At 40.5% G+C, this 16,534-nt stretch overlaps 1 protein-coding gene across 5 annotated transcripts in view; it reads left to right on the top strand.

Annotated features, from left to right (window-relative positions):
* Positions 1–16,534, top strand: part of TASP1 (taspase 1) — a 93,805-nt gene that overhangs the window by 5,945 nt on the left and 71,326 nt on the right. For 2 of the 5 annotated variants that reach the window (XM_087774892.1, XM_087774891.1), the window contains exons 2-6: positions 501–634; positions 1,001–1,131; positions 5,165–5,382; positions 7,151–7,218; positions 8,795–8,863. In XM_087774892.1, the coding sequence (XP_087631018.1) occupies positions 5,238–5,382; positions 7,151–7,218; positions 8,795–8,863 (282 nt within the window). In that variant the 5' untranslated portion in view covers positions 501–634; positions 1,001–1,131; positions 5,165–5,237. The other 3 variants (XM_087774893.1, XM_087774890.1, XR_015708264.1) reach the window with 2 other exon arrangements.

Raw genomic sequence — 16,534 nt, 5'->3', positions numbered from 1 at the left:
AAGACGTGTAACTGATCTATTACTAGTTATTATTGGCTTTGAAATGTATTTTGGTGTCAGAGGAAGTAACTGTAGAAACTTAATTTGTAAAAATTCCCTTTAAAAGATGTAGTTTGGCTGAAACAGGTGATTTTCTGAGAGCGTGTTTGCAGAGAACGAATGATACTGTCCACTGTGGTAGGAACCACTGCAACAGCTCCACGCTGTGCTCGCTTTTAGAAGAAGGAAAGGGTAGGGGAGTTGAAATCTGTTTCATCTAGAGGGGTCAGGAGAATCTTTTATATGAAATACATCCCATCACTTCTCACACTGGAGCTTGAGCAAGAGATTGGGGAAAACTTACTGAGTTCTGCGAAAAGAACAACGGTGTTTTGATCTTATAAAGTCTTACAGTTTAAACTTGAAAAAGCTGACCTTTGCAAATGAAAATTTGAGGCGTCAGCCAAGATAAATGTACTCTACGATGTAAGTCCGTAAGAACGTCTGGTCTCCTTTCACAGTCCTACAAAGCCGAGCAGGGGCCACAAGCAGGAAAGCGCTGTGGAAACTGCAGACAACGAGTACTGGGATAAACGAAGCGGTGCACGCATACGCGGCTGGTTCCCAAGACCGATGCTAACGATCATTGGAGAAGGTATAAAGGAAATGGGATTTAGACGTGGCTGCCCTCACTTCTGGGAAGGTAGCTTTAGAAAATGATGCTGGGAGAGTTGACGTTGAGTCCCCTTTACAGCAAAATAGGCAGAAATTAATACGAACTCAATATTCCTGTCCCAGTACCCAAGACTCAAATGCCTACTGAAGGAGGGAGATGCAAAATATCTCACTGGTGTGACGATTTCCTGACAGGATTATTATAAAAAACATTTATTTGTGATCAATAAGTCTTGTTTTGTTCAGGCCAGAGAGCTAAAGTCGTACGTCTGCTGGGAGCAAGGTAACAAAACCTGTCCAAATCCTTACGCAAAACGCATCACGCGTTGGTCTCATTTTTCACTAGGTTTTGCTCAGTGGCAACAGCCATTTGAAAGGAAGATACCAAAGGTGAGTGAGAGAAAAGCAGCCCGAAGGCCCAGCAGCGGTCCGGGAAGCCGGCTGGCGGCCGGCGGGGCAGAGCTGCTTCACAGGCAGGTACGTGGGCCGCGCCCGCTTCCTACCCTCACTCCCCACAGCCCCGGGCCCGGGTCCCCCCGCCCGGGCAGCGCCTTCCCCGAGGAGAGGCCGCGGCCGACATTTCCTCCACCCCGCGGGGAAGCCGCCGCCTGGGCCCGGCCGTCGCCCGCTCTCTCGCCGCCTCCCCCTGGGCGCCCCCCGGCCGGCAGCGCCCGCCTGACAGGCGGCAGGCGGACATGAACGCCGCTGCGGCTCGGTCCGCCCGGCCTGAGGGGGGGAGTGGGGGCGCCCTTCCCCGGGCTGAGCCCCCGCCCTTCGCCGCGATTGGCGCTCCCGCGGCAGCTGGCGCGGCATTCGCTTTCCGAGCCGCCAATCGGCGCGTATGCTATTTCCGGTCGCCTGGCTCTCCTCGCCCAATTGGAGGGAGGCGGTGGGCGGGACGCCTCATCCTCACCGAGGCAACGGGCGGCCGGACGGTTCCGGGTGTGCGCGAGGCTGACGGCGGCGGCGGAGGGTGAGTGATTCGCGCCTGGTTCCGCCCTGCCCCGCCTTAGCCCGCCGGTCCCCGCCTCTCCCCGGCCTGTCCCTGCCCGCCTCCCCGCGCTCGCTTCTCCTGCCCCCCGGGGGGGGCTCCGCGGGCGGCGGTGGGGGTGGGTAACGGCCGCGCCGCGAGGCGGCCGCGCGGGCTCGAGCGGTCCGCGCGCCGCCGCCGCCGGCGGGGGCTCCCCTGGGTGACGTCACCCCCGCCGCGACGGCCCCACCTGCCGGGGGAGGGGGGGCGTTGCCATGGCGCTGCCGCGGCCGTGGGCCGCCGCCTCCCTGAGGCGGTAACGGGGCCGAGGGCGCGCCCGGCCGCGCCGCTTCCCGCCCTGCACCCGCCCCCGCCTCTTCCGCCGGGGGCTTCGGTGGGGCGGCAGCGGCCGCGGCCGCTCTCGGCGAGGGTGTGGTTTTTTTTTTTTTTTTCCCCCCAAATAAAAGTTTCTTTCCGACTTTTGTTTGCTCGTTGCCGGTTGCTGCTGTTCCCTCTCGGTCGTCGAAGCGGTCCCTGGCTGCTCGCCCGTGGGGTTAAGCGCTTTCCTCTCGCCCCGTTGCTCTTCGTCCCCGTCCCCCCCCCCCCCGTCCCCCCGTCCCCCCCCGGCCTCTTACTGTAAAACCCAAAAGCTCTTAAAAACAAACTCTTCCCTGTTGCCAGTATCGAGGCGGAGACATCGGTGCGCGCATCTCTCCCTTCCCCCATCCCTCTGCCGCATCTGTAAGCGTTTGCTCGGCCGCAGACAGCGAGTCCGTGCAGCGAGCGTCCGGCAGGGCTGTGAATCCGGGCGGAACGCTGAGGGTCGCCCCTTGGCTGACGGAACAGCTCTGGCCTCTGTGGCAAGCGCGCTGAAAGGCTGAGCAGCTCTTTCTACCCTGAGCTGTGGCACTCGACTTGTTTACGTGTTTCTGAGTGCCTGCGTTGGATTCAGCGTTACTTTTTCAGTGCAATAAGGGCTTTGGGCTACTTTGGTAAACCCGTTATGGTTCATGTTCTTCAGGAGTCAAACGAGAGTACGTTCCTCCTCCATTTCTGTAGCTGTACAGATGTAGGACAGTGAACTGCGTAACAAGGAGGGATGAGATCAGAAGCGATGAACATATGACAGCCAGGAAGGACAACGGATAAATCCCAGAAGCAGCTAGAAAGGGAAAGGTTGGCTCCAGCAGGAGCTTACAGAGTGGAAGCAGCAGCTTTGGGAATGAAGTTTGAAAGGACTTGAAGAACGGTTTGAGACGGAAGGGGTTTGACAAAATGGAGTTGATGTGGATGAAGTGTTGTGACCTGAAGAAAATTATTGCGATAGGTTGGCTATACGTGGTCTGATAAAAATAAACACATCCTCAGCCCCAAGTGTATGTAAAGGCCTAATTAGGGTTTTCAGTCTGGAGTTATGCTATTAGTTAGTCTTTAAGTGGTATCTGTATCTTCATTTTCAGAAACGATTTAACGGCCATCATTATTACTTTCCCTGCCACCACGCTATGTCTTCCATTTCTGCAAGAATATAGGTTCCTTACTTACTCCTCTATCATTTTACTTAAGTCTTTGTCATGCCCGTGTTGCTGTAATGGCATTCTGTGTGGTGTAATAAGATGCAGCAAAGCAGAGTTTGTAGGAAACAGACTGTCTTTCAGCTTGCTGCTGGTACCGATGGCTGCTGCAGCTTTCTTCGTTGTTATTAGCAAAAAGGAAGTAAATGCAGTGATTAGGACTTTCGTTTTAGCTCTGAAGTTTATACAGGAGACCATTATAATTGGATGTAGTCGTAAATGCTTTTTCTCTCTATAGAGTCCATGTATTGTAGTGGTCTTTCATTTTGTATAAACAGATATAATTATAACAGTAAGTTCGTATTTAATTTTAAAATATGAATTTATAAATATATGAAGATACCTATATACGTTTAGCATCTAAGAAAAAATGAGTGGTAATAAATAACTTCCTAGAAAGCTGTGCTAATTTTCATTATTGACAGGATGGTTGTGGTAAACCAGCAAGTTTCTCTGTTCTGTGCCAGTGCTGAATCTTGCTAAAAATCATTTGCATTGTTTTGGTTGTTTAAATGGCATGGTATTTAATTACTGGAGTAAGCCACACAGCATTTGCAAAACCTGTTGTTTAAATCCTGTGTATTAAACATCTAATATTTTTCCACTTCTGTTCACTTTTTAGTATTCTTAGGTTACAAGTAGTCCCTTTCCCGGTGGTTGGACTGATAGACATCATATTGGAATATCTTAATATGTTATAGAGGTTGTCTCCATTCATGCATTAACACTATGATTTCTCACTTCCTGAATTAATTCAACGTGTAAAATGTCTCTGTTTTCAATTTTACCTACTGTAAAATCATGTCAGAGTTAACAAGTATTAGGCTGTGGATAAGAGGAACAGTAAATACAGTGAATTTGTTTTCTGACTCCTGAAAAACACAGAGTTCTGTACTTGGGAGCTTTTTTGTTTTGTATACTAGAAAATACTGACAGTTTTTCCATTAACTTTCTATAAGCATTAAATTCTATAAACATCTTAAGGGTTAAGATCAAAACCAAATAGGGTTACTAAATTATTTGAGATCAACTTAAGCATGTTGTGGTTCACTAATAATCATGGTAGTTATCCTTACGCTTATCTAGGCAAACTTTCCTTCACTGTTTTAGTAGGCTTCTTTGGCATTTTTTTAGAAACACTTTGCCATTAAAAAAAGTTAATTTCTTTTTTTCTCCCCCCCCCGCTCCCCTGCAAATTAGTGGAGAATAATAAGGGTTAGGGATGAAAAAGCATGGAAGGGTAGGAGTTCATTTTAGCATCTTAAACAGCTGTTTCCTGCAAAAGAAAGGAAAAGGTATGGCATTTTTAGGTGTTACTCATATGCTACAATTCTCTGGAGCACATGTTCATACCTTCTTATACGACTATTAAATTTGTGTTAATGCACAGATTTTTCCATCCCCTACATAAAATGTGGACACAAAATCACGCAGGCAGATGCCAGTACTTGATTTGAGGAGGTTCTGCCGTGCAACCATATATACTGTCTTTCAGCTTTTGCCAGCATTGCTACAGTGCTGCTTAGGACCTTCCACACAAGCAGGGAGTGACACTTTTAAGAAGGAAAGATTGTGGCTGTGGAGCATCATCGCATTTAAAACTAGTTAGGCATGATGGATGGAGAAACCAGTTGTACTGTTGAATAAAAGGAGACTGTGGAAAGCAGCTTTCTCTCAGTCAAGGGCAAGCCTTATATCAGCAATTCCCTGCATCGTCTGGAAAGATTATTAGGATCAAGTCAAGTCGTAACAAAAAGGCTGCTTTCAACTTGCAACATGGACTTTGATTATCTTAAGTCTCATTAATACTGTTAGCTAGGGAAGAGGCAGAACTTAGAAGCCCTTCTTTCAAGAGGCGTACTCTCTTTGGGTTAAACCTCTCTTCCAAAAGTTCTTTCTGAAGTTATTGGTGTGAAATTCATCTCTTGAAATCAGTATCTAACGTATGCATGTGGTTTGGTTTTAGGATGATTCCTCTCCAGAGTTTATTTTTGAATGGAAGGATGCTCTTTTCCAGTAGAAGATGGTGATCCTAATGTATGATCATGGAGAAGGGGATAAGTTCAGTAGAAGTGTTACCTTCCAAATCGTCTCAGGTTACAGCTGTAAAAGTGGTGGTCAAAGAGCCCGAAACAAAGCAAACCCAAAGAGGGAAACGAGTGGGATTTGTGCTTGTCCATGCAGGTAAGATGCAGAAGCATAACAGCTGGAACGGAAATAGTGCATATACAAACTAAATAGCAGCTAAAATTTTATGTTGGCTTTGGACTACTAGTGTGTTAATGAAGTGACATTAACTTTGGGTGTAAATCTGGGAGTGGAGAGTTTGATTGGAAGTTGTATTGGCTAGAGGATCTTGGAAATTGTTAATAAAAATGTAGGGGTTTGGGTGTTGTGAACGGTATTTTTTTTTCTCCTTAAGAAACGCCAAACAAAATCCCTAAATGACATGGTTATAAAATGTCAAATTCTGCAGTTATCTGCTAAGCTTGGGAAATCTATAAAATGTGAGAGATCTTTCAGTCTATTTCCTTACCCTACAGAAACATCAAACGTAGCTGTTTCATTACTGACGGTTTCTTGTCTAACTTGTCTGTAAGGACAGCCTAGTTAAGACTTTCTGAAACCTCCTTAGGCCGTATGTTGCAGATCTTCACTTTTTTACCCTTTTGAAAGTTTTCCTCCAAGTCTGTTTTTTTTAATATTGCTTGTGTTTGAGTGAATTACTATTTATTTTTCCCACTTGTAATGAAGAGGTCGTCTACTCAGATGTGATACAGAAATGATTTGTTATGTGTGTCTTGTTCATAAATTCTTTTCTAATAGGTTCTTTCTTAAATACTGTTAATCTTGAAAATATTAGTGATGCTTGTATCTGGCTGTAGATTTGTTTTTAGTGTATGTGTGATGACATGAGGTGAAATTGAGCAAAGTAGCCTAGTGACACCTAAAATATTTGCAAAACCAGCATGCTACTTGGTTTATAAAATCCTTAAGGTAAACAAACAAACAAACCCTCAAAGAACTTATTCTGGGTTGATATTTGATGACCCTGGTGTTCTATTTTAAGAGGAAATAGAATCGTTCAATATGTTCTCCTTTACTGGGTTACTCTGCTCTGTTTAAAATTCTCCTTCTTTCACTAGTAGTGTTAAAACTTATTTTATTAGAGTTTCTCAAAGCTAACATTTCTAGAGGTGAAGAAAGGGAAGTTGAGATAAATACAAGCATATTTTTCAAATTCAAAACCCAAGAAAACAGAAGAAGATGGAATTTAAATATCAGTCTGCTAGTCTTGTCTGTTATTTTTCTGATGCTGTATTTAGTCAAATAGTGGGCACTGAGAAATTTTTCAGGTATGCAAGTAGGGGGCCGTGGCTAGAGAACAGGGCAAAATGGTTAGATGCAACAGGGTAGACATAAAGACTGAAAATGAGAAAAAGGTGAGAAAAATTGTATGATCTCTATTTCCAGGAACTCTCCTGCTTCTAAAGCAGGAGTAATGAGATCTAAAAATGTAGCATAAACATGAGAAGATGAACAGAATGGTAATTGCAAGCTTGCAAATCAGCAGTAAAAGGAGAATTGGAGTTTGACTTAAAATTAAGGTTTTTGCCCAATGATGGACAATAAGTAAAAAAGCTATGCTGGAAATCCTCCAAGAATGAGCAAAACTGGAATCTCTTGGAGAATATTTATAGGAACAGATTGTATGAAGCTGAGATTTATACCTGTATGCTTCTGCATATTTGCTCTGTATCCTGTATTTTACCGAGTGTATTTGAATTAATGCTGGAATGCATAAAGCTGTCGATCATTGATACAAAAAGGAAATGCCAGTGTGATCCAGAATAAGGAAGGCTGTGTCTGTCTGTATCTTAATTCTTTATGTGAACTATAGGCTGTAGCTTGGCAGGTAGTATAATCTCTCTTCCTTTTGCCTTAATTGTAGGTGCAGGTTATCATTCCGAATCCAAAGCTAAAGAATACAAGCATGTGTGCAAAAGAGCCTGTCAGAAGGTATGTCTTACCAGCTCTACAGTCGTGTAGTGGGTATACAAGAAATATAATCAGTAACACTGTCCCTTCAGTATGAGTGGGCATATCTGGGTTTAGCTGCTCAGGTTGTATGCATTTCCAGAGGAAAAACGGAGCAGCAACAGTTAACGTGATACAGAGTGCATGGCCATGAGGTGCAGCAACATTCTCGTCAGTGGTGGCAAATAGCAGACACCAAAGGAACAGTGGGGGAACAGGAGAAGGTCACAGTGGTACCTACGTGGAGTATTCCTACAGCTTCCTGCACTGTTCCCGAGGCTCTGGGATTTCTGGAGCTAAATATGGTGTCTGAATTTTTCTTTCATCAATGGCCACTCTTTTGGGAATTTACTTAAACTCTAGCATCCAGATTGCTCTGTGAATGCAGAGATTTCTAGAATTCTTGATAGCTCTTAACTCCTTAATAGGAGGGGAAGTAGAAACAGGAAAAACAAACCAAAAATTAATTTCAGTGGAAATGAAAGTCTTGCCATTTCTCCCCTTCCGGCTTTGGGAAGAGGGTTGTGATTTTTTGTTTTATCTCCTCCAAGAACTTAGCTTTGGAACTGGCAAGCCCTATCTACTAAGTGTTGAATGAGAAGCTGGAAGACCTGTCTCCAAAATTTCTAATGCCTTTTGCTTTCTCCAGGGAGAAGGAGCTGGGGAGCTTGGCAGGCTTTTTAGAAGAGTCTCGGAGTTGGCCTCTGATAATTATCACTTCATCTTACAGTTCTGTTGCTCAATCCTAATACCGATCTCATTTTGTAATGAGAAGCCTCAGAAATCACCCAAACTTACACTAGATTCATTGAAGTTGTGCATTAGCCCTGATGATACTCATTTTCCAGCTAATTATGTGTGAAAAAAGGTTGCTTGCTGTTGAATTTAAGTGTAATTTGAGATTGCGTTTGGTTCCTTAAGCTAGGTAGCCAACATAAATAACTTGTATGAAGGACAAACAGTCGCAGGTTTGTCTTGCAACTGAAGATGCAGCCATAGTTGTTTTCTGGGGTTCCCTGAGAGATCGAGACTGTAAGGTCTTGTCCAGTATGGATCTAAGAAATAACATTAGGCTCTAGAAGTTCATTTTTGTGCGCGTATATATTTTGAAGGTAACATTGTCTTATTTGATTTGTTTTCGTGTGTTGGTTTTTAGATGAGCTTACTTGTAGATTCTGTTCAATTTCATGATAATTGCCATGTACGGTACTAGGGATTTTTGTTGAATCTTGGAAGGAAAATTAGAAACTTCTTGACCGAAAGATTAAGTGTTCGAGGATGCCAGATACAAGAATTTATTTTGCTATAAATTTGACCATGCAGGAATCTGCTACTAAATGCAGTGTTGCAATGTTGGAGTAGTAAAATCATGCCTTCAGATCTGCCCTCGCATGGTGCATACTATTTCCAGTGTGCGTACTATTTCTTGTTTTTATGTCCTCTTACATTTTAAACTAATTTAGTGAAGATTTTGTTCTGTACAGGACTAGGAGAATGTAGGGCTTAGTCACAGAATATTAGAATTTCCTAATCGTCAACAAAAAATTCTGTTTTACAGGCAATTGAAAAGCTACAGGCTGGTGCTCTTGCAACAGATGCAGTGACTGCAGCACTTATAGAATTAGAGGTATGAATTTCTGACTAGTAGTAAATATCTCTTGGGTACATTGCCAGATTTTTCTGTAGGAAGGTATTAATTTGAATGGGAAATAAATGAGATTTCCATTTTTGTGCTACACTAATTTCATCTTTTGCTTTTCCACTATGTTTTGGAGTAAAATTATTTAAAGACATTCTAAAAATGCAAACTGAATAAAAGTTGTCTAGTTGGTGCAATTTGGTTGTCATCTTAGGTATGCCTTATCAGATAGTCTTTAACCTTTAAGAATAAATACAGTCATGAAAAACTTATTGAACACTTTGTAGGGAACTTTATTTCTGACTTACTGAGCTCCAGGCAGACTGTACTGACTCTGCTTCTTAGATGGGGAAAAGAATCATGCTTCTGGTCACATACGTTAACTAGAAATTCTAGGGTAAGTCCTCATTCCTTTTGTTTGCATTAATATCTCACACTGAGTTATGTTTCATTTCTTGAAATTATGATCCAAAGAATTTAGATGTAGTTAGTCTTTAGTATCTCTATTAACACTCCCATGTAATAATTATATTGAGGTAGCTGTCTCTGAGTATGCTTTCTTGGGTTGTGTTATTCATACCTTTTTCAGTTCTCTGGGATAATTCTACACAAGTGATTGCATAAATTTAATGCTGCTTGTCTCTCCATCCAATTAAGGGACTCTGTGAAAATGAAGTAGAAATTTTAAGTCTTATTCGTCCCACAACATTCTTTTGCTGTGTGCTTAAATTAATACAGTTCCCGAAGGCTTTTTTTCTTACATTTTTTACTTTGTGTCTGTATGATCTCTGATAGGATAAGAGACTAGAAGCAGGCTGTTGAGAGAAATGTGACTTCAGTGTAAGAAATGCTTTTTTTTTTATTTTTATGACAAAATATGTGTAGAAGAATAGGACAAGTAATGCTTTTATTTCAAAATGGTACTTGTTAATTAAGATAGAAAATGTTGATAATCGTAAAGAGATGAGCAGCTGTTTGTGAGGCTTTTGGAAAAGTGTCTTTTTGGCATGGTTACTTTTTTATAGCATCTGACTTTAGTGAAGGGTCCCTAGAGATAACGTAGAAGAGAGTAAAGCTAAAAGAATTTCTGGGATATAAATGAGGTGGTTTGGTTATTGTCCCATGTCTGCTAATCCCTCATGGCAGTAATGACTGAAACAGGTATTCCTCTTCTCCTGTAAGGAGTAGTTGCTTCTTCCTCTCCAACTTCATTAGTAAAGAAGGAAAGCAAGGTAAGTGTTGTGGTGTAAAAATAATTTCCTGGGTTTGGAACTTATGGTTCTATTCTGAGAGGATTAGCAATGGATTTGCTGACACATATGCTGGGAAAGTGTTAATTAACATACTTGATCGGGTTAGTGTAATGCAGGCAGTACGTACTTTAATACGTGTTAGACATGCTGACTAGGAGCCAAGACTTCAGTCGTACTTCAAACTTGGCAAGCTTCTTGGCTTTAAACAGTACTTTTGGTCTCCACTGAACTGTTCAAATATGCTTTCATGTCTTATCTCACACATTAGAATATAGCTAGGTGAAAACAAAAGCTCTCTCTAATGGAATTATTTATAATGCACTTCCATAAACTAACTGAGGCTGCTGTTACTCCACAAGATTTTGTGTGTCAGTTCCCTCCTCAGTGGGGAAAAAAAAAAAAAATCTACTTTGTGTTGTGATTTTTATCACGTTCCTGAGCTACACAGAAGAAAACATATTTCAAGAAACTTAACAGTTATATATCTCTTTGCAGCTGTGCCTGGGGTAAATATTTTATCTGTTTTTGTTATCCCTAAGAGACTTTTCTTCTTTTACTTCAGTAGATGTTAAAACTCTGAAGTGACATCTGTGTAAGAAGTTATAGCTTTAAGATGAAATTAAAACCTTTTTATGAAATTACTCCAATCGCCAACCTTTTTCTCCCCATCTGTCTTGCTACTATTGTGGTGATGCCTGCCATCATTCCACTTTCTGGTTTTATGATTGTCTTAGGTAGTATTTTTATGTGTACTGTTGCACAAAAGCTATTTTTTCCCTTTTCCTGTTTTTAACGTTAAATATTATTTTGTTCAGGTTGTACTGCTGTCATTAATGTAATTATTGGCTTTCATTTATTCATTAAGTGATTTGTATGACCTCTTAATCGTGGGTTGTTCTCTCTATTACTGGGATAAAGACTATTGGGTTTGGGATTTGGGCTTCTTTTAAATTAAAGCACCTAGCTATGCAGTTACATTGAGGACAAAATCAAAGGTATACACAAAACAGAAAATAGTGTGGTTTGCAGTGGTAGTTTTTTGGATCTGGTATGAGAAATTCCCAAGTGTTAGACTGGCAGCTTTCAAAATGTTGAAAGGTTTGTATCTACTCATCTCTGATTCTGAACACCACCTCCAGACATCTCTGTCATTTCTGGAGCTGCATCTTCTGTTTTAATTCTGATGTTTTTCCTATTGCTCTATGGAAAACAGAAACTGCATGTGGCAAGTCAGCAAAGCAAACAGAATAGTTTTTCTCATAAATTACAAAATTTTATGGGTAAAAATGTAGGTTTGTATATTGACTCTCTAATGAGCTATCACTACCCTTTTGTTTATGCAGGAAAAAATAGTGACTGTTCGTAAAGTACTTTAGCATTTTGAGTTGGCAAATACATAGTGAAAGTCTGTATGAAAACAAAGTTTGTTTACATGTGTCACTGTAATACAGATTAAGATACAGAACAACAAAAGTTTGTGTAACGTGATAACACATTCCATTGTGGAGTACTCTTTGTAACTTCTTGATATTTTGGTTGCTGCAGAAGACGTTGCTATGAGTTTATCTGAAATATTTAATCACTTTTACTGTTCTCTAGGACTTTTAATGCTGTATTCCAAAAATCTGTAGTCTTTGCAAGACACAAATATCTTTTCGTGGAAGTGTCACAAAAGATGAATTTTTTTCCTTAGTTCCGCTCAATTACACAACTCCTATTACACAGAATTTCAACTAATCCAAGAGGCATCACTTCAAAGACTTGTTGAGGCGCAAGGCTTGCTCTTGATCTTTTATGAGCAAGCTGACAGTTTGCTTGTGGTATGCTGTCTGTTTTTTGTTTTGTTTTTGCAGGCTCTAAATGGAGAAAGAACAGCCTTTCTTTGTTGGACTATATGAATCTCAAGTGAAATAGTGTTCTGTGACTAAGATAATAATGCTAATAGTTAACTGGAGAAAAGGTAGATTTCTTTTGCAAAGTAGCAAGAGCAGCTGACCCAGAATATTGTTAAAATAACTGTGCTGGTCTTTGTAAGCATCAGCTGTATTTGATAAGTTGATTAAAGGCAGTTATGCTTTCCAGTTTGTGAACTCTGTCATTGCAGATAAACAAACAAACGTGTTACCTCTTTCAGCTTTTGGTAATAAAATGGGTCTGGACAAGGTGCTTCATAAGACTCATCATTTACACTATATGCTTCTACAAAGGAATTATTGCAGTACTGTTTCTTTTTGCAGTCTTGCTATCGGCCGCCATATGAAGTCTGAGGTTTTCTGGGAACACCAAGGGATTTGGGCAGCTTGGGGGGGGGGGGGGAGGTCCCCCTCCACACACACCCCCTTAAAACTTGCAGTTTTCAACAAAACCGCATGCTGATTGCATTTATGGCTGGCTGGGAGAACAATGTGCAATTTCAAGCTTTTCTTTGACTATAGAGCACTTCAGAAAGTCTGCTGTTCAGGTACTGGAGACAAGAACAAAAGTTTATTGTAAAGAATGATGATGATTTCAAACTTTTTCTAAGTTTAGTCCAAGTTTATTAATACTATGTGTAGATCACTTGTTTCTTTAATCTGACTTCAGTAGAATGTTCTTTATGAACATCATTTAAATTGGAAGTTAATATGATTGATGGGGAAGCAGATGTCACATTTTGGGTTTCAATCTCCTTGCTACTGAAGTTGCTTCAATTTACTTTTTTGTTGTTGTTGTTGCTGTGGATCAATGCAAAGGATATTTTGAACCTGTTGGTATACTCAAGCAGTGGGTTTGCGTGGCTATCAGCAAAATTTTGCAGCGAAAGAACTTGTTGAATAGTTCCTTCTTTGGTTTTGTTTATTTATTAATTTTATAGTAATTAAGATTTTTGAATACACAATCTTAGTCCCAAAGACTTCTCTTTAAAGATGAAAGGACAATGCCAGCGGCCTTGTTGTGTTAAGGCAGTCACCATAGATGAACTTTTAATGGGTAATGAACTGGAAGTTGTTAATGCTAGTTAAAAGCAATACCATGATGTTTTGCAGCAGAGTGGCTAACAGTAATCTGTGACAAAAGTGTTCTTTGAAAACATTTTAGCTGCTGTAATTGAAAGGGACGTGACTCATCCTTGTAGACTATTACTTCTTGTCACTAAATTACCGCAGAAAAATAAATTTTAAAATTACAGTGTGTAAAAAGAAATGCCTGTAGACTTTGAATCCCTTTTAAAATTTGCAAATAAACCACGGACAAAACTGTATCGAAGATGGATGGAATGTTCTTTAATGCATGTTGAAAATAGAGCATTTTAACTATGTGCCTAGATGTAATTCAGGACTATTAGTGCTATAGTATTGAGTAACTTCTTCAAGCATTCCAACTTTGACTGCAGCTAGAAACTTCAGTATGTCTGTGTTTACTGCCAGAACATAGAACATTTTATAAATACATCTTGAAGTAAAAAGGATTCTAAAAATAAAAATTATACCCTCAGTAGCTTTAGCTTGAGAGTTTTTACAAGATGGGTAGCTTGAGAAAATGAAATTCATTTCACATCTTAAAGCTTTGTATTATCTCCTTTGCTACAGGTTTACGTTGTAAGTTAGAGATACTTCAGTGGTGGAGTAATTGCCAGGTAGTCTAGTATTTTTCAGATAATTGAAAGCTTATGTTTTGTTAAAATGCTTTGAATAGCCATTTGTTTGTCTTTTCCCTCTTCTTTTTTACTTTTCTATGGTAGTAGGGCTTGCTGTTAACATGCAAAGCTCATGCTTCGTTTGCTTTCATGTCTTTTTTCAGTCTCCTTAGAAATATAAAGGCTGACCTATGCTTGTGTTTTTAAATGAAAGTATATTTCTGAAGATACCTTCTGTATTATAAACATTTTCCTCCTTTCCCTTCCTCCCTTTTCTTGGATACGTGCTTTGATTGGGTTCTTTCCCATCTTATGGTAGTCATATAGTTCTTGCAGTACTGCGTTTTTCTGTCTGAGGGTATGAAGAGACAGCTTCAGTTAGCTCAGTTTATTTTCTTCCCCCTTTGAAAGCATGTGCGCTTCTGTTTTAATAATGTTTCTGCATTCCTTGAAGGTTTTGAATTTTCATTTCAAAATACACCTTAATTTTCAGAAGTTGTATTCCTCCATTTGTATATCAGAGTCTTGAAATATTTTGGTCAGACTTTGCAGAGATTTATGTTTTCAAAAAGAGATATATTTGCGTGGTGTATTTCATGTCCTTGCCTATTCATAGAAGTAGGTGTGAATTTCTGTTTCCATTTTTTATAAAGGTTTTTCCCTGCCTCATTTCAAAGGCTTTATATCTCGTCTCAGACACACTCAGGTAGGTATGAAAAATTCCATGCGTTAACACGCAGTTCCTGCACTCCCTAAAGCTGTTGTCAGATCACCTTTCAGATCTGTGAAGTCAGCGTAGACCATCTTCCTCTTGGCAATTCTGAGACCATCTTCTGAATTGAGTGCAGTCTGATTGTAAAGCTAAGTGAAGCTCCACAGAAATTTTGAACAGGTGCTTGGAATTTGGTCTTTATTTCTTTTTACTGGAGAAGTTACTCATGTTGTGACTGATTGTACTGGTAAGATTCCTTCTGAGTCCTAAAATGAGAGAGTTATGCCACCAAAGAGGCATCTACAATTTTGTTGATGTAGAGTTCTTATTTATCTAATATTCCGTCGTATTCCGATAAATATTCTGTAGGGAGAAATAGGCGGCATTCCCTTTGTCTTGAGATCCTCTGAATAAATTGTCTTTTGGTGCATCCTTGATGTTGTGCCGGTGAAGGTGCGATGCCAAAGCATCAAGCACATCTAGGTTTTTAGAAATAAAGTCAACTAGTGCCACTCTCTATCCTATATTTTTTCCCCTACCCTCTTTTAATTATTATGTTTATAAGATGGTAGAGAGCTTTGTGTCTTGGCTGCAGAAGGATTCTGGACAGCGCTACTAGGACTTCTGTTCTGATGGGTCCTTCTTACTCCCTTTATTTGGCTGTGACATCTGCTCTTAAGATAACAGCTGTCTTTGCTTTGTGGCAGCAAGAGCCACCTGTAGAGCACGAAATTCTTCCTCTTTGCTCATGCTTTTGAGTATAATGCACTGAGTGAATGTTTTTGGAACAGAACATTAGAAATTTGTCTCCAGGCTTGCAGGTCTATGCACTCTGATTACCAATGGGCAAGGAATTTTGACAGCATTAGGAGTACGCATAGTTCATCCTGACGCATTCCTGTTTTTTACATTGTCCTCCAAGTACCTTTCACCGTTCATGTTCAGATTCCTTCCATCACTTCTCTGCTCCTTTTGTTCTAAACTTCACTGACTTACTTGTAGAGCCTGGGGAGCAATGAAGTTAGTTAAGCCAGCGGCTGCTCTGCAGTCTTCCACCTTTTCAAGGCCATCATCTTGGTAGCCTTTTTTTAATCATATTCCCCCCCCCCCCCCCCTTCTAGGGAAAGCTTTTCCCTGTGCACAAAACTGCAAATGTTTCATTATCCTAAAATCTTTTCAAATTTACTGATTTGCTGTGAGGCATAGCTGTCAAAATGAACACCACAATGAATATACACAGTGAATTTGAAGATCTGTTATTGTGTGGGATAAAATAGGATGGGATAAAATCTTGTGCTACTTCTTGGATGCAGAAGAAAAAAGCAGAAAATAAAGATGAGTAGTATAAAATGAACATGGAGAGATTGCAGTCTGTTTCATGATTATGTATTAATCATGTATTATGTATTCATGATTCTTCAGGAAGATAGCATTTTCGTGACTCAAACACTTAAGAACACCAAATATCTCTGTAAGTTAGAATCAACATCTTGCAAAACAGGTTTTGAAATTACTCACTACTTGCTCATTTGAAAGTTAAGAAAAGCTAACTGACTTACTAATATCAAATTTATTTTTCATTTCTGTGTTCTCTCTCTTTTGTTTCCTTGTATTCCTTACAAATTAGCGTGTACAAAAAAGAACCAGTTCACTTATCGTTTGAGACAGAACTTTGAGCTGTTCCCAGTAGATTGGTTTCCTGATTCAGCTTATGTTACGTGTACTGTCATAGTATGACCATCTAATTTCATTGACAGGTTCACATGTGGTCTAGACAACTATTTTCCTCGTCACATCAGGTTGTTACACTATTGTAATAAAAACAGAGATGAAACTCTGAAACATGCAGCGTCTTGCTGAAATTTTCCTGTTTGGCTGTTCTGGGCTGCTCACTTTCTTTGTCCTGTACTCCATTTCATGCCTGCATCTAGAAAGAGGGGGTTATATTGAGCTGACAGTGAGACTCCTGAACTGTGCTACCTTAAAACTTTGTGGTTTTAAAGGCATGGGGATGCTCTGATGAAATGGGGGGACAAAAATGTTTGGGTTTTTTTTTTTTTTTAATTCTAGCATGCAAA

The sequence above is a fragment of the Nipponia nippon genome, unplaced genomic scaffold, assembly GCF_047370975.1.
Source record: "Nipponia nippon isolate SJK-2023a ecotype South Korea unplaced genomic scaffold, ASM4737097v1 scaffold_4, whole genome shotgun sequence".
NCBI lineage: Eukaryota > Metazoa > Chordata > Aves > Pelecaniformes > Threskiornithidae > Nipponia > Nipponia nippon.
Note: the sequence above shows the minus strand (reverse complement) of the source record. Positions and strands in the feature narration are given on the sequence as shown.